This window comes from Cavia porcellus, unplaced genomic scaffold (genome assembly GCF_034190915.1).
Source record: "Cavia porcellus strain 051 isolate PalLab524CR breed Dunkin Hartley unplaced genomic scaffold, mCavPor4.1 scaffold_1, whole genome shotgun sequence".
NCBI lineage: Eukaryota > Metazoa > Chordata > Mammalia > Rodentia > Caviidae > Cavia > Cavia porcellus.
The window spans coordinates 193,118,662-193,143,098 of record NW_026947484.1 but is presented as its reverse complement, the minus strand read 5'-3'; the positions used below and the strand labels follow the sequence as shown (position 1 = coordinate 193,143,098).

The following is a 24,437-nucleotide window of genomic DNA, read 5'->3' as shown; positions in this document are numbered from 1 at the left end:
CGTGAGCTGCCTGCATAAACTTGCTCTTTTGTAGGGACGTTTGAGTTAGCACGTGATTTGCCTTAATGGGGAAGGTATGCGGGATTTGCAAGGTAATGCGAAGAATTTTAGGAGTCTGAAAATAACTAATCTGGACGGTGGGGTTTAAGGTTTCTGAAGCCTGAGCTCTGTGGCAGGTCTGGGTTCTGGAACAGGCAGTGAATTATATTCGTACCTGTTGAAGTGAGTTAGTCAAGACCTGTGACTTTTACAAGTATAAGTATTGGTACGGAGTTAGGAGGGCCTGAAATTGCTGGAGCAAGGTAGTTTCTTTCCCTGTGCAGGTGTCGAGTCATCTATATGACAGTTACATTTGTTCTGCTGTTTTACTAGCTCTTGAGTCCTCGCCAACTTCCCTCAGGAAATACTGAGGGGAGGTCGCTGCTTCCAAAATACCGGTAGATGGCACCACAGGACACTTGCAGAATTTACCGAGTTTGGATTTCTGGCTAGACTGGAGAGAAGATGGGTGGATTGGGCCTGATTAAATTCTAGAAATCTCAGATTTTTTTTTTTTTTTTTTGGCTCTGTTATATTCTTTGTGTAGTTAAACTGATGTACTTAAAGAAAGCAAAAGAGGAAAAAGAAAGAAAGAAAAGAAAAAGGAAAGACAACAGAAAAGAAAGAAGAAAGAGAAAGGAAAGAGGCAGATCTGGGGTGATGGCTCACACTCCTTAATTCCCATACTCTGCTAGACTAGATGATTGAAAGCCCAGGGTTCAGTCTGCACAATTTAGCGATTTAGCGAGAACCTGCCTCACAAATAAAAAATAAGAGGGGAGAAGGCTGAGGCGCAGTTAAGTGTGCCGGCCCTGGGTGCCATCTCCAGTATACAAAAAAAATTTTTTTCTCTGCCTTTAAGGAATTTATTTTGCATAAATCAGACACACATATGTGAGTACTGCATTGTTTCTCTAGTGTGAGAAACCGAAAGTGTAGGGGGCTGGGGATTTAGCTCAGTGGCATAAGCACCTGCCTTAAAAGCAGGTGGTCGTGGGCTAGGGATTTAGCTCAGTGGCATAAGCGCCTGCCTTAAAAGCAGGTGGTCGTGGGCTAGGGATTTAGCTCAGTGGCATAAGCGCCTGCCTTGCAAGCAGGCAGTCGTGAGTTTGATCCCTGGTACCGAAAAAGACAAAAAAAAAAAAAAAAAAAAAAAAGGCAGGTGGTCGTAAGTCGATCCCCGGTGCTGATAAAAAAAAAAGGAAGAAAGAGAAACCGAAAGTGTAAGTAAGGACCAAAATGTATTTTGAAATAGTAGGAAAATGTTCACATGGAGAGGGGAATAAGAGAGGGAGAAGGGAAAGGAAACCAGAGAAAGTAAGAAAAAAAAAAAAAAGAAAAGAAAACATGGAAATGAAGCTTGGTAAATGGCGAGGGTAGGAAGGGGGGAAGGAAGAGTAGGGGAATGGAAGAAAAAAAACAAGTTATATCATGTAAAAGTACAAATTCTTTATGATGAATGTGATCATTATGTATATCTAGAATGTATCAATAAAATCTAATGTAAAAAAATAAAATATTCATGATTTTAAAAAGGAATTTATTTTCAGACAATAATACAAATACCTAGATAGCCCTAGAAAAAATTGGAAAGGTTTTGAATAGTGGAGAAAGCACAGCTTGAAATTATCTTGATTGAGCTACAAACTTTGGGTATTTACTATAATTTGGGTAAATTATTTAACTTTTAAAAAATTAAATTTGAAACCAGACATGGTGGCACATTCCTGTAATTCTAGCACTTGGGAGGTTGAGGCAGGAGAATTTGTTTGCAAGTTCAAGACCAGCCTGGGCTACAGAGTGAGCCCAAGGCCAGCCTGAGCTGTGTAGCAAGACCCTGTCTCAAAAAGACAAATAAATAAATAAATTAAATTAAATTAAATTAAATTTTAGCAGCCCCATGTTGTGCCACTTGGGAGATTCAGCAGCAATATTGTGAGATCCCAGCCTTGGGAATTTAGTGAGACCCTGCCTCAAAGTAAAATTTAACAGGATACAAAAACACATAAAAATCAATAGCATTCTTTTTTTTGTTTGGTCTTTTTCCTTTTTATCGGTACCAGGGATCCGACTGCCTGCTTACAAGGCAGGTGCTTATGCCGCTGAGCTAAATCCCCAGCCCCAATTCTTGTACACCAATAATGAACTCACCTAAAAAAAATTAAGAAAACAATACCATTCACAGTAGCTTCAAGAAAAGTTAAACAAGTAGGAATTAATAAAGGAAATGAAAGACATCTGTTAAAGAAAACTATAGTACTCTGAAAAAGAAGATGGAAGAGGGCTATTTTGGCTTTCCTCTAAATAACCTGCCCTGTGTCCTCCAAGGTGTACTTTTTTTTTTTTTTTTTTTTTTTTTTTTGAGACAAGGTCTTGCTGTGTAGTCCAGGCTGGCCTCAAACTTGCAGTGATCCTCCTACTTCAGCCTCCTGAGTGCTGGGATTACAGGTGTGAGCCACCTTGTTCATCCCTCCAGGGTGTGCTTTTATTTTGCTTTTTCCCTTTTTCACTAGACTGAAGTTCACTCTGCAGAGCCAGTTGCTCCTTCAGCCTTTGCTTCTGTTTTTTCAAATAAACTTTGTCATTGCTTTAAAAAAAAAAAGGATGACATCATAAAATGGAAATATATCCCCGATTCCAGATAAGCAGAACCAGTACTGTCAAAATGGCCGTAATAGCTGGGTGGTACACGCCTATAATCCCAGTTTTGTGATGCCCTAATCTCCTGCTCCAGTTAATGCATTTTCTGCCCTGTTTAAGAAATCTTTGCCTGTTGTCCGGAGTTGTGTCTTAATGGTTGAATGTTTACCTCGTTCACATGAGGCCCTGTGTTCAATCTCTGGCACCACCAAAAAAAGGAGAAAAGCTGTTCGCCTGTGACTGATGTAACAAATCTGTCCGCTTATGCTGCAGCTTCTTTATTTTACTGCTTATAAATTGGCTGGAACAGATTTTGTGTAACCTGTGAGGGCAAGGTGTAGAGTTTATTGAAGAAAAAGAACAGACTGAACTCTGAGACTTGGGGTTCTACCTTACCCCTGTTGAATTCTTGGAGAAGAAGACCCTAGATTCTGTGTATGCATACCATGCAATATTTACTCGAATTTGGATGTTGGGGCGGGCCTTATCTGTGCCAGAGAACTCTGGAAGGTGCCTTGACTGCTGGCCAGGGCCGTGTCCTTTTTGACCTCCTTCCCTCTATAGCCATCATCTACCTCTCTACCTCTACACCTGTACTTCCACCTCTACCCCAGCTGAAGAATTCTTGTATTTTGAGGCATGAAATCAGTCAGGTGGGGTTACTTTTCCTCAGGTAATTGGGCTGCCCATCTATTCAGATTCATAAAGAAGGAAATTGATTTTTGACTTTTTTTTTTTGACCAGAGTCTTGCTATAGTATATAGTGCAGAACTCCCTATGTAGCTCAAGCTGGCCTCAAATTGAACTCCTGGCAATCCTCCTGCCTTGGCTTCCTGATGCTGGGGCTACAGGTGCTGGATTTACCACCACGTCTGAATTTGTTGTAATTTTTGAGCAAAGATCATAACAAGAATCTAGAAGAACTTTATATTTTCCAAAGCAGTGAACATACACCGCTGACTCACACATTCAATACATTGTTACAGGTATATATAGTAGTACCTATCATCCATATGGACAAAATTTTTTTGGGGGGGTGATATTGAGGTAGGGTTTTACTACATAGCCCAGGATGTTCTTGAAGTTGAAACCCTCCTGCTTCAGTCTTCTGAGTGCTGGGATTATAGATGTGTGTCACCATGCCTAGCTGAACTGATGTTTTCAGAGATGAAATACAGAGGGCTGTGGATATAGCTCAGTGGTAGAGCACCTACATAGCTAGTGTGAGGCTCAATCCCTAGTGCTAAAATACAACAAAAAGATGATGTATGTAAAATGTTGCTGTATAGTTTAGCAATGTAGGTTAGCATTAATGGAGAATATTTGTGATGGATTTTGATGATACTTTGTACTCCAGTTAAGCAGAAACACAGTTCCCTAAAGAATTCCATCCTTATTAGTGATTAAAAATTTTTTTTCAAGAGACCATGCCTAGATAACTAATTGCTTTCTAGTCTCCCTAGTGTCATTTTTACACTCCTGTGTGTGTGTGTGTGTGTGTGTGTGTGTGTGTGTGTGTGTAATTTTTGAAGCAGGGTCTTGCTGTGCAGTTCAGGCCAACCTGTAGGCATGAACCACCTGGCCTGACTTGTCTTCCCTATTCTACATTAGGATGACTTGAATAATCTTTTCAAAAGGGCTTTACAGCTCTCTACTGTTCTTCTGGGCAGGCATAGGGGTGCATTTCTGTAATCCCAACACTCTAAGGAAGGTAGATTGCAAGTTTGAGCTTAAGTGGATTGACTTAGCCACACCCCATCTCTAAATAAAAAAGGGCCGGGGATATAGCTCAGTGTGAAGGCTTTGGGTTCACTCCCTAGTACCACACACACACACACACACACACACACAAATATTCAAATATTATTTTGTTTCGAATGTTATCTATTTAAAAATTGTGGACATTTGTTTTCTTTTTTGTTATATAAGTCTCTACATAATTGCTTTAGTTTTGCATTTTATCTCACAAAGCCTAAACATTTACTGTGTGATTCTTTTTCCTTTTGGAGACAGGGTCTCAATTATGTAATGCAGGCTGTCCTTAAACTCACTGTGGAACCCAGGTTGTTCTGGAACTTGCAGCAATCTTCCTGTCTCAGTCTCCTGTGTGCTGTAATTACAGGCTTGTGCCACCATGCCTGGCTATACTGTATGACCTTTACAGAAAATGTTTGCTGATATCTCTTTTGACAGTGTACAGTACTAAAACTGAGAGGATACCCAGTAATGTTTTACATGTTTTCAAATATTGAATAATGTTTTCCAGTAGAGAGACACACGTCCTTCTCTCATAGAGGTTTTATGTTCTGGATGAGGCTGGGGAATCAGGCAATAAATAGAAATATGCAAATAAGTAGGTATTTGAATTAATGCTATATGAAAATAAGACAATATAATAAAGAGGGATGGGGACACAACTGAATTGAGTGGCCTACGGAGGCATTACTAGGGAGGCACATGTGTGTTCAACCTGATGATAAAGATGAATCAGATGAACCAGGTGTGGTGGCACATGCCTGTGACCCCAGCACTTTGAGAGGCTGAGGCAAGTTGAGCCCAGAATGGATAACTTGATGACTTAGTGAGACCCTGCTCAAAATACAAAGTAAAAAGGGCTGCAGCATACAGTTTAGTGTGAAAGCCCCGGCTTCAATCCTTTGTACAGGGAGTGGGAGGATAAAGACCAACGTATCTACACTAAGGTAAGATGTGAACCATCCAGACCAGGTATCGTGTTTGCCTCTTGCATCTATCACGAGGCCAGATAATGCATCTTCTTTGCAAATGGTTCTATCTTTCATGCTTCCTGTCTTTTTTTTTCATTCTCTTGCCTCTGCCTTCCAAAGTGGTGGATTATACACTTTTATTTTTCAGATTTCTTTTTTAGATTTTTGAGTCAGGGTCTTATTTTGTAGTTCAGGCTGGCCTTGAACTCATGGTGATCCTCCCACATCAGTCTCCTGAGTGCTGGAATTTCAGGCATGCACCATGCCTGTATGTATGGCCTCTGTATCTTATTTATGGGTCTGTAGTTGCATGAGATGATCTCTAAAGTCCAGCCCCGCTCTGACATCTGGTGCATAATACTTAGCAAGAAATATTAAAGCTACCCAGGTGTGGTGGCACATACCTGTAATCCCAGCACTTGGGAGGCTGAGGCAGGAGGATTGTTGAGACTTTGAGACTAGCCTGGGCTACCAAGTGAGTTCAAGACCAGAAAGAAAAGAAATATTAAAGCTGCGAAACTCAAATCAGTATTTATTTTACTCTTTTTTTTTTTGGATGGCAGCCTGGGAAAAGTTGGATAAAGTAAGCTTTAGGAATCAGTTATGGATTCTAATTGTGCAAGTTGTTTTGCTTTTGTTTTGTTTTGTGAGACAGAGACAGAGTCTCACTAGATGGCCCAGACTGGCCTTAAACTTGTGATCCTCCTGCCTGAGTATTATATGTGTACAACACCATGTTTGTTTCATTTTGGTTTTGGCACTTGGAATCAAACTCACAACCTCACACTTGCCAGGCAGGTGCTGTGCCACTGAGCTATATCCCTGGCTTTCCTTGCTTTTCTTTTCTTTCCTTTCTTTTTCTTTCTTTCTATCTTTCTTTCTTTCTTTTTTTCTTTTTCTTTTTCTTCTTCTTTGTGAGATGTGATCTCACTTTGTCGCCTAGGCTGACCTTGAGGCCCTGGCTTTCTATCATTGTTTGAATTCTCCTGAATATACACCTGCCATGCTGAGGAGTATACCTGATCTTGATGAAGTGTCTGAATAACAGAGGACATTATTATATTCTTTCATGAACTTTTCCTTTTAACAGGGAATCATATGCTTTGGAGCCAGGATTACTGCCTTCAGATTCTGACCTCTGTTCTCCTTAGCCCACTTTTACTACCTAGGTGTACTGCTCCCCACTGCCCACAGCATAAGAAATAACAAACATGCATTGGGCTTTTCGTATATATGAGGCAGTTTTAAATGCATTTTCTCATTTGAATCTCAAAGCCATCTTATTAAGTAGATACTATTATTATTCTCTGAGAGATTGAGATCATATAATTTGATCAAGGACACAAGTATCAGAACTAGGTCTCAAATCTAGCTGTGGCAGGTAGATTCAGATGCTGCTCAGTATTCTGACTCCTGGTAATATCCATGTACTTGCATATAGGTGTTCCTTTTCCTTGAATATGATTTGCTTCTGTTAAAGGGAATACATTAAAGCTGAGGGGTGTCACCTCTCTGGTTTTGCTAGTAGACTCTATTGCCTTCTCGGCTCACACCATTTCATGAAATAAACTACTATGCTGGAGACACCCACAGGTTAAGGAACTGAGGTGATGAGTCCAACAGCCAAGGAGGAATTGTGTCTTGCCAACAATCACATGAGTGAACTTAGAAGTGGATCCTTCCCTAGTTAAGCTGGCACTTTGAACTGCAGCTTATGACAAATCCTGAACCAGAGGATCCAGTTAAACAATGCCCAGACTCCTGACCCACAGAAACTGAGATAAACAATGTTTTAAGCTCCTAAGTTTCAGGGTAATGTTACATGGCAATAGTAATACACCAGATGAATCTAGTTGGCTCCAAGTTCATGCTCTTCACAGTTTCAGTACAGTAAGTTGTTTTTTCACTGCCCTATCTTGTTTTCAGGTGCGAAGTGACTTCCATTCCTTATTTGATGGCCTCCTCTACAAAAACTTCGGGTTTCTTAAGAGCTCTGCTTATCTCTAAACTCTCACTCAGTCCTAGAATTCGGAAGTTCAACTCTTTTTTTAAAAATCACTCTTATACTTTAGGACAGTTTGGGTAATTAGTTAAGTATTCCACCCCTACCCCAGAATACTCTTTGTCTTCCAGATCAGGCATCTCTCTTGATTAGGCTATCCTACTCAAAATTTTCCTCAGGGTAGCATCATAAATTTAGATTAATACTGGAAAAACCAAAATTTATCTCCTCAAGCATTCTAGCTCTAAGATTTGGAGTGCTGGCCAGGTGTGATGGTGCACAGCTATAATCCCAGTACTTGGAAGGTTGAGGCAGGAAGATCACAAATTCAAGGCCAGCCTGAGCTACATAATGAGTTGAACCCCAGCCTGGACTACATAGCAAGACCCTGTCTCAAAAAACCAAAATTAAAACTAAAAAAACCATTTGGAATGTCATTCTTCCATGGTGCTTATTCCAGTGAGAGGAATGGTGGTATCTAGGTTTGTTTTTGAGGACAACAGTGCTGTTAGATTAGACCCTTTCGGATCTGGTAGGCAGAATTCTAAGGAATTCAAAATCTTGCCAACACTGAAATACAAACTGGGCTGACAAGACCTAAGAAAGCACAAAGGTGCCCCAGCTCAACAGTACATTAGCATCCTGTAGAGAACTATAAAATAGGATACCAGACTGCTGCTGCTTCCAATCAATTTGTCCTGATTTTAGGAGCAATGGTGATATACCTACATACCCTATTATACGTATTTCCTGTTTTCTGATTTAGCTGTTTTCAATTCCTCAGAAGTCTTTTGCTTAAAATGTTTTTCTTTCCTTTTTCTTCAAAATACGCCAAATGGCGGATGATGCTGGTACAGCAGGAGGGCTTGGGGGCCTGGCGTTGAGAATAGAGAGTCCAGGCATGAGGGGCCAAAATGGAGAGTCAGACAGTTCTCTTGGAGACTTCAGGGGCATGATGGCTAGGGGTGAGGACAAGGAGTGAATCCCTGTTCCTGAGCTGAGCTGGCTGGCTGGCCAAGGACATGATCACCTCTCTGGAGGAAATTTCTGTCTTCTCCCTATCCATCAGGGGGTCTTGAGATGACTGACTTTTTCCTGGGTACGTTTCTAACAGTGAAGTTCTAAAAATCATGCCCTTGCAGAAGCAAACTGGTGCTGACCTACAGATGAGGTTCAAGGCATTTGTCACTATTGGGAACTACAATGGTCAAGTTTATCTGGTTGAAAAGTGCTCCTAGGAGATAGCCACTATCACCTGAGGGGTCATCATCCTGGCCAAGCTCTCAGTTGTTCCTGTGAAGAAAGGCTAATGTGGGAACAAGACAAAGCCCACATTGTCCCTTGCAAGGTGACAGGCTGCTGTGGCTCAGTGTTGATGTGGCTGATCCTGCCCCCAGGAGCACAGGCATTGTGCTTGTGCCCTGTGCCCAGGAAGCTGCTGCTGCTGGCAGGGGCTGCACTGCCACTTTGGGCAACTTCACCAAGGCCACCTTGGGTGCCATCTCCAAGACCTACAGTTACCTGATCCCTGACCTCTGGAAAGAGACTATGTTCACCAAGTCTCCTTACCAGGAATTCACTGACCATCTTGTAAAAAAAAAAACAAGCTCCAACAGTATCTCCAACATAGGGTTTTTACACAAGAAAAAGTGAACGAAATCTGTTAAAAAAAAAAAAAGCTGGGGCGATAGCTCAGCGACACAGTGCCTGTCTAGTAAGCACGAAGTCATGAGTTTGATTCCTGGTACCAAAAAAAAAAAAAAAAGTTTCTCTTTCCTATATCCTTGTTTCAGTAGATATTATGATTGCTTATACTTGATATTATGATTGCTTATATTTGAGGCACTAATCCAGATATCGGAATTACAATAAACTCATTCAGGGTTTTCCCCTCCCCAGTTGCTAATTAAAATTTACTTTGAGCCCAGCACTCTGGAGGCTGAGGCAGGAGGCTCACAAGTTTGAGTCTTGCCTAGGCAATTTAGTGAGTCCATGTCTGTTTCAAAATAAAAATTACAAAAGGGAATGTACAGTGGTAGTCCTGGGTTCGATCACCAGCACCTCTAAAAACAAAGCAAACACTCCCCCAATAAAAAACTCAACAGAAAAACAATGTGCTTAGTTAAATTACAGCAGCTACCGATTCTACAGTGAGTAGTAACCTCTCTAAGAAATCCAATGGGAATTCTTCATAAAGAATCTATCTCGGGTAGAAGTCCCACCCACGTGGGAGGAGTAGAAGGCTTCCATTCGTTTCACAGGTGAGAGGAAGCCCCCTCCCTTCCCTGCCTTAAGCCTCATTAGTGGGCGGAGCTGCATTGAGCCTTGCACGTAAGGAAAGAGAACTCCGCCTTCTACGTGCTCGCGAGGGGCGGGGTAGGGGACTAGGCGTGAAGTGATTGGCTAGGAGGCGGGGCGTCGCGAGTTGGCTCCACCCAGGCGCTCTCCAGGATCTCGGGCGGATTGACGGGTGGGATCCCTTGGCGATCTCTACACCCAGCGATGGCGCCTCAAGGCCGCGCCCAGTTCCCCGCTTGCCCTCCGGTACTCAACGCTCTCTTGAGTTTGCTCACACGGTGAGAACTCTGGCGGGTCGGAGGAAGCGGCGGGACGCTGCCTGCGACGAGGACCATGAGAAGCGGCCAGACCCGCGGGGCCGATAGTGGGAGCCGCCGCGGCACCTGCTGAGAGAGAGGAGGGAGCGGCCCGGTGCGGCTCGCGCTCGCGTTGCCTCGCCATGTCGCTGCTCTGCGTGCGCGGTGAGTGCACGGAGCGGGATGGGGAGGCGGGGGCCGCCGACTAGTTAGCAAGGGATTCCAGTTAGCGTCTGGCTCCCACCTCTCCCAAACTTCATTTCCCGCCTGTGCCTTGGGGGACAAATTAAGCCAACAGTTATTTGTAAACATTGGAAGTTTTCTGCACTTATTACTCCCCCCGCCCCAGCCAGCCACCACAGGGACTGTTACCTCTCTATTCTGGTAGCCGTGTGACAGCGTTGTTGGTTGGCAGACCAGCTCCTATAGTGAATGGGTTCTCTAGTGAGAGTGGATGTAGAAGGCGGATGGTGCCTCCCAGTCTTTCATCGTAAAACTGGTCTGCTTAGTAGTAGGTTCTTTTTAATCAGTCTTTGAAGTCTAGTGGTAAGCAGCCACATGCTTTCTTCCTGGATATTTCTTCGTTTGCTCTATTGCTTGTCTTGTACCCCGCTTCTTTTTTAAACCCCAGCCTGTGGTCTAGGCTAAAATTACTCTCATTCCGCTTGGAAGGGTGTGTTGGCGAGTCCCCTCTGGGAGCAGAGCATAGAGGCATGATTTATTTTGTTTTAGCTTTCACCTGGTGAAAGCTAAAACATAAAGGATGTTTATTGCTTTTACTCCAAGGATCCTTATACCATCTAATACGAAATTTTAAAGCCAAGAATTTTGGATTTAAGATGAGGTATGATGCTCTATGTGGGTAGAGACTTTCCTATTGGTTTTTGTAGTATTCTCAGTGCTTGACTTGTTAGAAGCTCTATGCTGGTTTTGAATGAATGCAAGGACAGTGATTTTAGAGAGATTATCTGATCAGAAAAAGCAGGGTTTGGATTACTGGTTGAATTTGATCTTCAGAAATTCAGGTTAGAGACTGTCATATCTGTGTTGAACAAGATGGGATAAGGTGACTTGATTGTGAGAGGGGGTTTATCTTTTACAGCCTTCACTGGAGCCTTTTCCTGGCACCTTTTACCAGACAGTTAAGAGTTCATGTTTCTTTTGGCTGTCCAGATAAGAGGCATTGTTGTTTGTGATCTCTCTGATAACAGTGTTTTTCCCAGTTGCTGGCAAATGGAACTGCTTTGCCCTGTTCTCTTCCTCTGTTTTGTTAAATCGGCATTAACCCAAAATGGGATTTGGTAATTTCCGGGGATTATTAGACACAGTTTTTCTTCTTTCATGGTTGATTTTTCATTAATGAGAATTTTGCTTTGGTTTTAGTAAGACATTTTCTCTCAGCAGATGGGAGTCTATTTATTGTTTTAGATTCTTACTGCTGAGTAGCAGGATTTGGGAGAGGTTGGGTTTTGCAGTGTCTTTTGGACAGTTTCTTGATTCTCTCCTGACACACCATATTATGGAACTAGAAAAACTCTTTAGGCAAGGAGCACTTTTAAATAAAAAAATTCTTATTTAATTTAATTTAATTGAATTGAATTTAAATAACTTCAGAAAAAGACTTCTGTTATTTTCATTTGTTTAATTACTGGTAGCTTTCATTGTCTGGAAATACTACTGTTTGTTTGGCTCATCTCTATTTATTTGTTGTGATCCTGGGGATTGAACCTAGGGATTAAGGCATGCTAAGCACGTGCTCTGCCACTGAGATACATCCTATTTCTCTTTCCCTTTTAATGTTTTGTTAGTCAATTTTCTCTTCTTTTGCATGTAGAGAAATGGAGACCACTAGATCATTGTCTTTTGAATAAAGATCCTTATAATTGTAATTACTGAAACAAGCAGCTACTTTGTATGCAATTGTTCATATTAAAAGATAAAATATTAAAACTTAAAGGATGCTGGGGAAACTTAAAAATAGGTTAAAATAAACCTAAAACACCATTTCTTGCCTTTTTTTTTTCCGCCGTACCAGGGATCAAACTCATGACCTTGTGCTTGCCAGGCAGATGCTTATGCCACTGAGTTAAATCCCCAGCCCTCTTGCCTTATTTTTGACAGTAGAAATGTTGCCAACCAGTTGAGAGCCCTTTTGTCCATTCAGAGAGAGGTCATGATGTGATGAAACACAGCTCTCTGAGCAGCCCTGCTGCCATTCTGGCACCAGTTAGTGCTGGACTCTGTCAGCTGACCCTGCTGGCTGCTGTTCCTCATGTTCTGAATGCAGCCTAGATAGTGATATTGTATGATGATATATTTCAATTGATCTTGGAGTAGAATCAAATAGATCTTTTCAGTAAAGTTCAAGAAACAGTTAACTTGATATGAAAATGAGCAAACTGATATTAATTTAATCATCCCCAAACATTTTTATTTATGAAACCATTTCCTTGATCTCCTACTCTCCAATCATGCCTTGTTGCCTACAGGTTAAAAACTGTGGACACCATTCTGACTCTAACTCTTTTTTTTTTTTGGCCTTATATTGTTGCCTGTGCTCACACAGATACTTTGCTTCTCCACTGACATTGTTCATTCTGGCTTCTGCTTTGTTGTGAAACTCTCTTTCCATAGTTTTTGCTCATCTAAAATGTATTTTTGTTGATGGGCATATTTATGCACACCTGTAGTCTCAGCTACTTGGGCTGAGGCAGGAGAATCACCAAATTGAAAACTAGTCCTGCCTGATATAGTGGCACACACCGGTAGTCCCAGCTCCCATGAGACCAAGGCAGGAAGGATTGCCACTGGTCAAGGCCAACTTGGGCTACATAGTGAGTTCAAGGCCAGCCACAATTGCATAGTGAGACCCTGTCTAAAAAAACCAAACACAGGAGCATTTTATTGAGACCTTGTTTCAGATGAAAAGGGCTCAGAATGTTGTTTATTGGTAGAGGGCTTGCCTAGCAGTCCCTGAGTTCAAGCCTCACTCACAGTATGCATTCTTTTCCAGTTTAAAGTCTTCCTATTTGTTGTTGAATATTTCTTCAGTTCCTCAGTCCACAAGGATCTTTAAACTTTTAGAACCCTTGTGGTCTGAACTGTGCTATTAATTTAACAGTGAATCATATTGCCTGGCGCTGGTCTCCAATTGTTATGCTTAGGATGACCCAAGTCAAGGAGGCACTAGCACCAGTCAGATCAGTTCTGATCTGGAATTGTGGTAAGCTGAGATATTTCCTCCTAAGAGGCACATTGAGACCCAGGATTAGCTTAAGAGAAAATTTATTTTTTGAGGAAAGTAGACTAATAAAGTGTAGAGAAGCCTTTTGAAGAACATGGGAAGAAGTTTAGTTGTGATACAGTTAAGAGGGAAAGGATCATAAATAATCGATGAAAAGAGTTTAGCAAAAACAGTATATGTTGCTGTCTTAGTTACTTTCCTGTTGCTGGAACAAAATATGTTATACCCACAACTTAAAGGAGGAATGGTTTCTTTTGGCTCATGGTTTCAGTTTATGATCAGCTGACTCCAAAGCAGGAACTGGATGTCGGCTGGCATGGCAGAGGAAACGGTGCTCAGCCAGTGGTGGGCAGGAAGCAGAAAGCCAAGGCGGGGCGCCCTGACCTGACTCTTCCCAGCAGGCCTCACCCCCTAACAGTATGTTCAGCTGTGAATTCATCCCTGAATTAACCCACTAATGAGTACAGTGCCCTCATGATCCAGTCACCTTCCACAAGCCCAGCCTCTGAACCCATGAGACTTTGGGGGGCCATTCTAGATCTAAACCATAACAGTCATGTTTTCACTCCAGAGGATAAAAGTCAAACAGGTGGACTGATGGTTTAAAATGATAGGAAGTTGGATTTTAGCTTAACATAAAGGAGAATTTGTTTGTTTGTTTGTGATAGGGTCTCGCTATATAATTCATACCAGTCTTGAACTCACTGCTGATCCTCCTGCCTCAGCCTCTTGAGTGCTGGGGTTACAAGTGTGTGCTACCCTACCTTGCTATAAAAACAAATTTAAATGTTTTTTTTTTAAATTTTATTTTATTTAAAGGAGAAAAACAAAACAGTATAAGGGTACAAGTAATACAGAATTTCAAAAAAAAACCAGTAAGAAATCACTAGTTAATAGATTACATATTGTCATCTTAGAAATAGTTGTTCAAGTTACAGGATTAAAGCATACAAAATAGACATTCAAACAGTGAGACTGCAAACAGTTGTGTTCAATGATCCAACAAAAACTTCATAATATGGTCATCTATCTTAACAATGGGGTTCTTAGCAAGTGTAATATCAGAGTACATATGAGAGGTTTTTGACACTGTAAGCAGAATGATGGTAAGGATTTTCTAAAAGGAATGTCACCCATTGGTTGGGTTGTTAGACTTGTTTCTTCTTGATTTCATTATCTGCCTCCCTCCCTCCTCCCCTCCTTTTCCTTCTCTCCCTCCCTTTCCCTCCCTCCCTCCCTCCCTCTCTCTCCCTCCCTCTTTGTCCCTCTCTCTCCCTCCCTCCTTCCCTCTTTCTCCCTCTCTCCCTCCCTCCCACTCTCTTCCCCTCCCCCTCCTCCTTGCTGGTACTGGCTAGTGAATTCAGAGTGCTGAATTACATCCCCAGCCTATTTTGCTTTTTTTTATTTTGAGACAGGGTCTTGCTAAGTTACGCAGGCTGGCGTCCTGTTTTAGCCTGCAGAGTAGCTGGCATTAGACCATGGGCCAGCTTTGACATGTTTTGGCACAGCTTTACTTACAGTAATGCTATTGCAGTGTAACTATGTATTCCATAAGAAATTGAAATACTCCCTTCCCGTTCCTTGTTCTCATTTCCTAGTGGTAACTATTGTTCACTGTTCCATATATATCCTAGAAATTTTCATTACATATGAACATACAGATTCTGTAATTGAATGTGCACAGCATTCAACTTTTTTCTCCAGTACTGGAGACTGAAATCAGGTCCTCTGCACAGAGTTACATCCCCAACTCTGTTGTTTTTTGATTTTTTGAGACGGGGGTCTCACTATGTAGTTCAGGCTGGCCTTGAACACAGGCTGGTCTCAAACTCACAGGAGTTCTCCTGCCTCTGCCTCCCAAGTGCTGAAATTACAGACATGTACCACCACACCTGACTGTGCCTTTGTCTGAGCCAGCAGCAGTCAAGGAGGTAAGGACCAGTTTCCTCTGCTATGCTTGTTATCATAAACTTTCTTATAGATAGTATATTCTCTAACCCTTTAAAATTTTTTTGTTTTTTCTTTTTTGGAAACGGAGTCACTAGGCTAAGTCAAATTTGCGATTTTCCTGCTTAAGTCTCCCAGAGTTCTGGGATTATAATAAATTTAATTATATATTTTTCTGTTGGCTCATGTGACTTTTTTTTTTTTTTTTTTTTTTGGTACCAGGGATTGAACTCACAACCTTGTGCTTGCCAGGCAGGCACTTAGGCCACTGAACTAAATCCCCAGCCCTCATGTGACTTTTTAAGCAGTGTCATATTAATGGATAGTTAGGATTATTTTAATAAACAATGCTACAGTGAACATTCTTGAAGGTGGTTTTTATTGTTTGGTGATTTTGGCTTAGCGTTATTCCTGAACTGTGGGTTTTGATCATTGGATCTGTTAGCAAAGCCAAATGCCCCTGTGTCTCTCACTGAGACAGATAAGTATCCTATGTTAAAGCAGGTCCTTCCCTAGCAGATCAGGTCATAGTTTATGCCTAAAACTGTACTCTTGCAAACTTGGTCCGTCATTGCCATGTAATTTTCTTTTTGTGATATTGAGGATTGAACCCAGGGCTTTTGCACTGAACTACATTCCATCCTTTCTTCTTTTTTTTTTTTTTTTTTTAATTTTTTTTTTTTTTGTCTTTTTCATTTTTATCGGTACCAGGAATCGAACTCACGACTGCCTGCTTTCAAGGCAGGCACTTATGCCGCTGAGCTAAACCCCCAGCCCCCCTTTCTTCTTTTTTGAGACAGAGTCTTGCTAAGTCACTAAATTGTCCAGGCTAAGCTTAAATTTATGATCCTCCTGCCCCTGAGTCCTGGGATTATAGGCATATGTCACCATGCCAGGCTCATTACTTGTCTTTTTTTTTGATGTGTGTGGTAACTGAGATTGAACCCAGAACCCTCCACTGAGCCGTATTCCTCCCCACATTTATTTTTTATTTTTTATTTTGAGAAAAATTCTAGATAAGTCACTAAATTGCCCAGGCTAGGATATGATTGCAGGTCCAGAGAGCCCTAAGAGATATTTTGTTTTACAGCCACTGTAGTAAGTAGGAGTGGTTAACGATTTTAAGAGTTTCCAGACATAAGGATACTGGTTAAGTATTTCTCATTTCTAACACCCAGAGTTATTGCCACTTACCTTGGCTAACTCTTTTCCAGATGTCATGGGTCTAGTAGTTCCTGTACTTACAAGTGGAGTTGCTGCTGGGTTCCTTTCACTTAACCATGGCAGCAGGAAGTTGACTGTGCCTTTGTCTGAGCCAGCAGCAGTCAAGGAGGAAAAGACCAGTTTCTTCTGCTATGCTTGTTATCATAAATGTTCTTATAGGTCGTATAGTCTCTAATTTCTCAGTTTCTAAAAGTGAGATTTCTGTAGGATGGTCTCTTTAGGCCAATATGCTAAAGTTTCATCCTATTTACTGCTGCTGTGTGTTTCAGACTTTGCTGTGTGAGTTTGTTTAAAGTTTGGATTGTATATCAGTAGTAAATATTTGTAGAGTACCTTCGCTATGCTTGTTTATGATACAGATCTATATTAAATAAGTGGCTGTAACTCTACATAGGTTCTAAAAATGTTTCTTTCTTATCCTACAAACCCAAAGAATATATTTAGGACTATTAGGTCTGATTTGAGGTAAATAGAATAAATTCCTGCTATAGTGGAAAAATAACGGTACTGTTTTTTCCTAACTTTTTGTTTTTGCAGTGCCAAGGATTACAGTCGGCTGAAGTATACAGGCATGTACCACCCTACCCTGCCTGGACCATCTTTATTAAAAGTTGGAGATTTTCTATTTGTATATTTTGAATTTGTTTTAATTGCTGAGTAGCATGATAATATATGCCTGTAGTCCCAGCTCCTGGAGAGGCTGAGGCAGGAGAATACTGCCTGGGCTCTAATAATAAGCAAACAAGAAAAACACTTTTTTAATTGCCTTAACATATGTACAGAAAAGTAAGCAGATCTGAAGTGTACAGATGACTGACTTATCACAAAGTAAACACACTCCCGTGGTACCACCCAGGTACCACGAGTCAAGAACTGAACATTATCAGCATTCCAGAAGCCCACCTTAACCTTCACCCCAGTCATTACCTCATTCTTCCTTCCCAAGGTAATCACTCTTTGGACTCCAACACCACGTATTAGTTTTGCTCTGTTTTGAGACAAGGTCTCCCTTGAAGTCCAGGTTGACCTTGAACTTACTATATAGTCCAGCTAAACTCAATTTGTGGAGAGTTTCCTGCCTCAGCCTCCTGAGTATTGGGATTATAGGCATGTGCCCTTCTCCTAGCTCTTTTTTTTTTTTTTGGTACTGGGGATCGAACTCACAACCTAGTGCTTTCCAGGCAGGCACTTATGCCACTGAGCTAAATCCCCAGCTAGCTCTTTTTTTTTACTTAATAAATTTAATTGGTTTTTAGTAGTTTCACTTTCACAGCAAAATTCAGTGGGAGGTTTTTCCTGCTTTTGAATTTTTAATAAATTACATTAAGTACATATTTCTTTTGAAGCTGGTTTCCTTCTGCTTAACATATTTGTCAGCTGGGCATGGTGGTACATGCCTATAATCTGAGCACTCAGAAGCTGAGGCAGGAGGATTACAAGTTTCAGACCAGCCTAAATTGCACAGCGAGGTTAACTACATAGTGAGATCCTATTTCAAAACAGCACATCTTCTGAAAACAACAAAAACCAAAATGTTGTGTTTGTCGAATACCTCCAGTTGATGCATGTAATAGTAGTTAATAGATTTTCATTGTTATACAATATATCATATATAAATATAGCATGGCTTATTTAATGTATTTATCTGATAGCAGTCTAGTTTGGGAGAAATGGGGGAGAAGTTGGAGGTATTTAAATTATAGCAAAAGTGATTTTGATTGAATTTAAGCTTTCTTCATGAGTTTTCAGCTCTTATAAGAAAAGCTATGAAATATATTTTTCCAGAAGTCTTAGAAAAATTTATTTCTTTTTGTATATAATACCTAGAAGTAACTGCTATGTACAGGAAAGTTACTTAGCAAGCTGTGCATTTCCTAGTTTGTTGGGATCCATTGCTTTTTGATTATAGGGAAGTGGAATAAAACTCTGGTCATATCGTTTGGCAGAAAGACACTAGCAGGCCTGGAGACAGATGACTGAAAGCTGCTTGAAAAGCAAAGAAGTTATAGATGATGTTGTTTTACTTTTTTTTCCACTTCCTTAATCATTAACTATAGATAAAATCCACACAACTTATGGTTTCAGATTTTAGCTCAAGAAAATATAACATCCTCTGAGCATGCAGATGAAGTCCTGGGCCCTTATGAAGTCCAGGCCATGGGTAAAAGTGAGAAAAACCTCAAAGCCCCAAAACAAACTAACCAGAAAATATACCACCTAAGAAGTAAACAGGAACCTCCTAGGTTAACACAGCCCATCTTTCTCATGAAAGAACAGTGACTTGTGGAAGGAAAGAATATTCTTCTTCTTCTTCTTTTTTTCTTGCAGTTTTAAAAATTTTATTTTAAAGAGAATAAAACCAAGGAAAATAAAATAGAATAAAACAAAGATAAACTAATATAAGTGATAAAGGACTTTAAAACCTTACAAAATCAATAATAGTTACCATAATACCTCTTGTTGTCTTCAGAATAGCTGCAGAAACCTTTGAACATGGTACAAATCAAACAGAACAGAATAGAGACAAACAATAAAAACAAAACAATGAATGCAATAAAGAATTTCAAAATAAGCTAACAGTAAATCCAAAATGGCTACCACAATATGTCTTGCTGCCTTTTAAATAGCTGCTCCTGCCATCAGATTTAACATAATCAAACAAAAGAAAATAAAACCCAACTCAAGAAACCAATGAAAATGTTTCCAGGTAGGGATCCCTTCCTGGTGAACTTTGTCCCTCTATGTCTCCCCCCCACCCTCCTTGCAGTCCTTGACTGGTGCTGGCTCAGGCAGAGGCTTGGGTCTGGCTGTCCCCACTGCTGCAGCTGCCTGCACGTGGTGCTGGTTTCCAGGCGGGGACCACCTCCTTGTGAGGCCTGGTTCTCTCCAGAAAGGATATTCTTGAAAGACCAAGATAGTGATAGAAATGTAACCTAGAAGGCGGCGTTCAGTGTGATTGCCATCTTGGTGCTTGCCCACCTTCATGCCTGAAGGTGTATTTTCTCTCTTGTTCAGAAGATCTATCATTTTACAGTAAACTACCTATACTCTGTATGATGGTCTATGTGTCTTGTCTGAAATCTTAAGGTCACAAAGAATTAGGTGTTTTGTCAGTTCCTAGCAATGTTACAGCCTGGTGAAGCTTCCTGGTGAAGATATGGTAAAAAAAATTTTTTTTTAGACAGTCTCACTGTCGATGTCGCTCCTGGCCGGCAGGAAGGACACACGACAAAGTCTGGCAGTGGACAACCTTTTCTTTTATTTTCCTTCTCCGTACAGCCTGCCCTGGGATCGCTCCCAGCCGAAGCCTCCTTTGGTCCGCTCCCCGCGGCTCCTTCTGGGCTTCTACTTCCGGGCTTCTTCTTCCCCCCCAGGGGTGGCACCAGTATATATACGGATACAGTGTCCAATCATGTTAAAGTAAGCAAGGCAAGCTGATTGGCTAACATCATCAGTTGCCAGGCAGACTATATTGTTGAGCGGGTTGCTTACGCGGTAAGCAGGAAACTAACGTGCTCGATGGGAGGGGTAATCTACCTCAGGCTTTACTCTTTACTACAGGCCTCACGTCCGCCAAGTGAGGCGACCGGGCTCGGGGCTGCGGCTCCCAACATCTCCCCCTTTTTTATTTTTTTTATAAATGTGCGCATCGTAGCCCTTCCTGGACTGGGTGCAGAGGCTTATGCCCTATGCGTAGGCCCACCGTAGGTCCTTGGCTTAGACCCTGGTCGGCCGTCCCATGGTCTGCCAAGGCCCTGAGGCCCTCGTCCTTTTTCTAGGGCCAGGCACAAACTGGACGGAACCTGGATGCACACAAGCTTGCACTCATTTCCTCTCCGTAAAGAAATCCCCTCGGAGAGAAATTTAGACCTGGGCAGCATCTAACAGTCCAGCAGCTTACGTGCAGGATGGGGTAGGGCCTGGCTTAGGTTGAGTCGCACCGGGGGAGTACGCTCTTACCCGTCATTGACTCTCCTACCCAGCTATGTCATAATTTTTTAGAGGAGGAGTGTGGGAAGCTCACCACCCCTAGACTCGGTCGTAGGCTAGGCGAGCGAGCCATGTATATGCCTGAGGATCTTCTTGTCCATTTCGGGCTACCGCTATTTTTATTCATCTTGTTGGTTGGTCTGTGATGGATCTCCGGTAGGGCAGGTCTGATCTTTAGTCGAGGGCTTTGTCACCCGTGTCAGTCTCTCCGGTACCCACAGTGGTTCTCGTCCCGATTCCTGTGGGAAAACACAAACCGCGCCTCGGTTCCAGCTGACCACTGGATCCGGGCCCATCCATTGTCCTGTCAGGACATCTTTCCACTTCACCCACCCTTTATGGTTGGGGGAAGGGTTGCAGTGCTCCACGGCTGGGGAGCAATTATCATTATTTAAATTTAAAAAATTGTGTGTGAATAGTGCCATGGATAATCGTGCCTTTGGGGCCAGGCCTTGGCCTACTCCCCCTTTTTGTTTTTGTAAAATTTCTTTGAGGCTTTTATGAGCCCTCTCAATGATTTTTTGACCTTGGGGATTGTATGGGATACCATGTTTTAATTGAACCTCTATCATTTTGCAGAACTCATTGAAGGCTTTGCCTATATAGGCTGGTCTATTATCAGTTTTTAATATTTTTGGTTTGCCCCATGCGGCCCAAGCCGCCAGGCAATGATTGATCACATTAGACACTTTTTTACCTGTTTCTGCTGTTGCGAATATGACGTGAGAACAGGTGTCTGTGGAAACATGAACATATTTAAGAGTCCCAAACTCCTGTATATGTGTGATGTCCATCTGCCAAACATCACCAGGGATCAAACCTCGAGGGTTTACTCCCATCGGTATGGCAGGTTTGTATGTGGCACAGGAGTCACATAGTCGCACGATATCTCGTGCATCTGCTCTGGAAACATGGAAATGGTTTGCTAGTGTCTTGGCATTGACATGAAACTTATCATGGAAGGCACGGGCTCGCTCGATTGGTGTTAGTAAGGTAAAAATCCATAACGGGCGAGTGGCAGTATCAGCAGCCGCATTTCCCTGTGCCATGGGCCCCGGCAGGGATGTATGTGCTCTTTTGTGGGTGGTGAAGACCTTATGGTGTCTGTTCTGAAGCAATGTCTGGATAGACAGGAACAGCCCAGCCACTGTGGAAGTGGATCTAATTAAACCGGCAGTCTCAAGCACTTGCATAGCATTGACCACATACCTAGAATCGGAGACAATATTAATGGCTTTTGAGAACCGTTCAAGAATCATTTTAACGATCTGTAGTTCCACCACCTGAGGCTGATCAGGTTCAAATTGTATGGTAACCGGGGGCTTGCCTAGGATCACATAGGCGCCTATCCCCGTCTTGGAGCCATCTGTGTATATTGTAGTTGTTGGGACTAATGGCTCAGAGGCAGTAACCTTTGGAAAAATTATAGGGTGCTGAGTGACAAATGACAAGATAGGGTCTTTAGGGTATTGATTGTTTATATCCCCATGGAAAACACATCTCAGAATGGCCCATGTATCTATGCAGGCAGCCAGGGTCTTGATCTGGCTGGCGGTATAGGGTACTCGGATGGCTTGTGGTCCTGAGCCAAAATGTTGGACAGCTCTATCATGCGCCTCAAGGGCCAATGAAGCGACTGCCTCCGGGTAATGCTCTATGACTTTTGCAGGTGAGACCTTAGGGTGTATCCACAGTAATGGTCCTTTCTGCCAAATCACCGCTGTGGGCTGTAGACTAGTCTGTAGCAAACAGACATCAAAGGGTCGCCCTGGTTCAATTCTGTGTAAGGTAGCCCCACCTAAGGCTTTTTCCACTCTCTGTAAGGCAGCTCTTGCCTCAGGAGTGAGCCTCCTGTGGGAGGCTATATCTGGGTCTCCCTTTAGAAGGTCGAACAGGGGTTTGAGATCTGAATTTGGTATATGTAAATATGGCCTAATCCAATTAATGTCTCCCAATAGCTTTTGCATGTCATTTAGGGTCCTAACGCCATCCGTCCTAATGGTGACCTTTTGTGGAAAGACTAGCATAGGGGAGATTTTCACGCCTAAGTAGGTCACCATTTCTCCTCCCTGAATCTTGTCGGGGGCAACATGCAGATTAGCTTGTCTCAGGGCCTCGACCAACTGGCCGAGCATATTATTTAGCATGTCTGGGTCCCTGCCGCTGAGCAAAAGGTCGTCTATGTAATGCACACATCTTATCTTGGGAAAGGATTTCCGTAGGCGGGCCAGTAGGGAATCAAGGTAAATCTGACACATAGTGGGACTGTTGGCCATACCTTGGGGCAGCGTTATCCACTCGTATCTGAGATCAGGGCTTTCTTGGTTAATGGTGGGTAAAGTAAAGGCGAACCTATGAGTGTCCTCTGGATGCAGGGGGATTGAGAAGAAACAGTCTCTAAGATCTATAACATAAACTGGCCAGGACTGAGGGATGGCTGAGAGAGCTGGCAGCCCCCTCTGGACCGCCCCCAGGGACTGCATCTGCGCGTTGACCGCCCTTAGATCATGGAGCAGCCTCCATTTGCCAGACTTTTTCTTAATTATAAAAATGGGGGTGTTCCATGGGGAGGTTGACGGCTTAATGTGTCCTAATCTAAGTTGTGTACTGACTATTTCTGACAAGGCTAATAGCTTCTCCTTAGGCAGGGGCCACTGAGGTACCCAGACCGGATCATTTGATTTCCAGGTGATTTTGATCGAAGTGGGTAGGAGAGCTTCTTTAGCGGCCCCTAAGAAAAACCCAGCCCTTGCCTACCTTTTTTGTTTTCTACTGGTATTGGGGATGTCCGACCCTGTAGGGCATTGCCCAAGCCTTTGCCGGGGGTATATCCCTGGTTCCTGAGTATATCCTTAGCCTGGGGGGAGCAGTTTGACGTAAGCGTGACATCCATCTGAGTGAGGATGTCCCTTCCCCATAGAGACACTGGCAACTGCAACACAAATGGTTGGAAATGGCCCTGATGACCCTCCTCATCGCACCAGAACAGGGTTGAAGCACTAACCTGAGGAGCTGACACCATCCCCAGGCCCTGCAGCGTGTTATCTGCAGTGTTGGTGGGCCAGTTGGAGGGCCAATCCTTTCTAGAGATAATGGAACGGTCAGCTCCTGTGTCTAGGAGCCCTGTTATATTCTTGCCATTGACCTTAAGTGAGAGCATGGGCCTTTTATCAAGTATTATATGGAGTCCCTCGAAGACTTCCCCTGAGGAACCGAAACCTTGACTTTCTCTAATTTTCTGCTTTGAGGGGAATCTCTTGTGGAGACTGGGGAGCAGCAAGAGCTGCGCTATCTTGTCTCCTTTATTGATTACCATAGTACCCACAAGAGATTGAACCATAATTTTAATGTGTCCTGTGTAGTCTGAGTCTATGACCCCCGGGACTACTATGAGACCCCGAAGGGCCGTGGAGGATCTCCCGATCACCAGACCCACGGAATTTTCGGGTAACGGTCCCTTAAAGGTGGTTTCAACCACTCGAACACCCATATCAGGCACTAATATAAGTCTGGAGGCGACACTGAGGTCCACACCTGCTGACCCAGGGGTGGCCCTTGTTGAAGGCTGCCATCCTGAGCTGTCCTGTCTCTGGGGCGGGGGCCCGCCTGTGAAGGGGGCCCCCTCTGGCCGTTTTTTGGCCCTCTAGCATCTCGTCCACAAATACGGTTGCCCTGAGCATCAAAGACCGACCTACACTCCTCAGCTTTGTGTGATCCCCTCTTGCATCGCCCACAAACATATGGTTCTTCATTCCTAGGGCGAGGCCTAGCATCTGCATTGTTTGGGCAATGACGTTTAATGTGTCCTGGCTCCCCGCAGGCAAAACACCCTTTAGCCTTACATTCCCCTTCTAACCCGCGAGGTCCCCTCTGCTGTACAGCCGCGGCCAGGAGAGCAGCCACTCCCGAGTTGGAGAGCGGCCCCCCTATCTCTCTACATATCCTAATCCAGGCGTTGAGGTCCTTGTTTTTATGAGGAGCTATCGCTGCCTTGCACTCCTTTGTACATTGCTCAAAAATCAGCTGCCTTA

General features: G+C 42.8%; 1 protein-coding gene across 8 annotated transcripts in view; it reads left to right on the top strand.

The window, feature by feature from the left end:
* Unc13b (unc-13 homolog B) overlaps positions 1 to 24,437 on the top strand; it is a 192,465-nt gene that overhangs the window by 275 nt on the left and 167,753 nt on the right. For 4 of the 8 annotated variants that reach the window (XM_005004086.4, XM_063225805.1, XM_063225801.1 and 1 more), the window contains exon 1: positions 9,840 to 10,166. The exons of 1 other annotated variant lie outside the window; for it this stretch is intronic. In XM_005004086.4, coding sequence (XP_005004143.1) covers positions 10,145 to 10,166 — 22 coding nt within the window. In that variant the 5' untranslated portion in view covers positions 9,840 to 10,144. Of the gene's footprint in view, positions 1 to 34; positions 10,167 to 24,437 lie in introns of those variants that run through there. 3 more of the 8 variants (XM_063225778.1, XM_063225773.1, XM_005004087.4) reach the window with 3 other exon arrangements.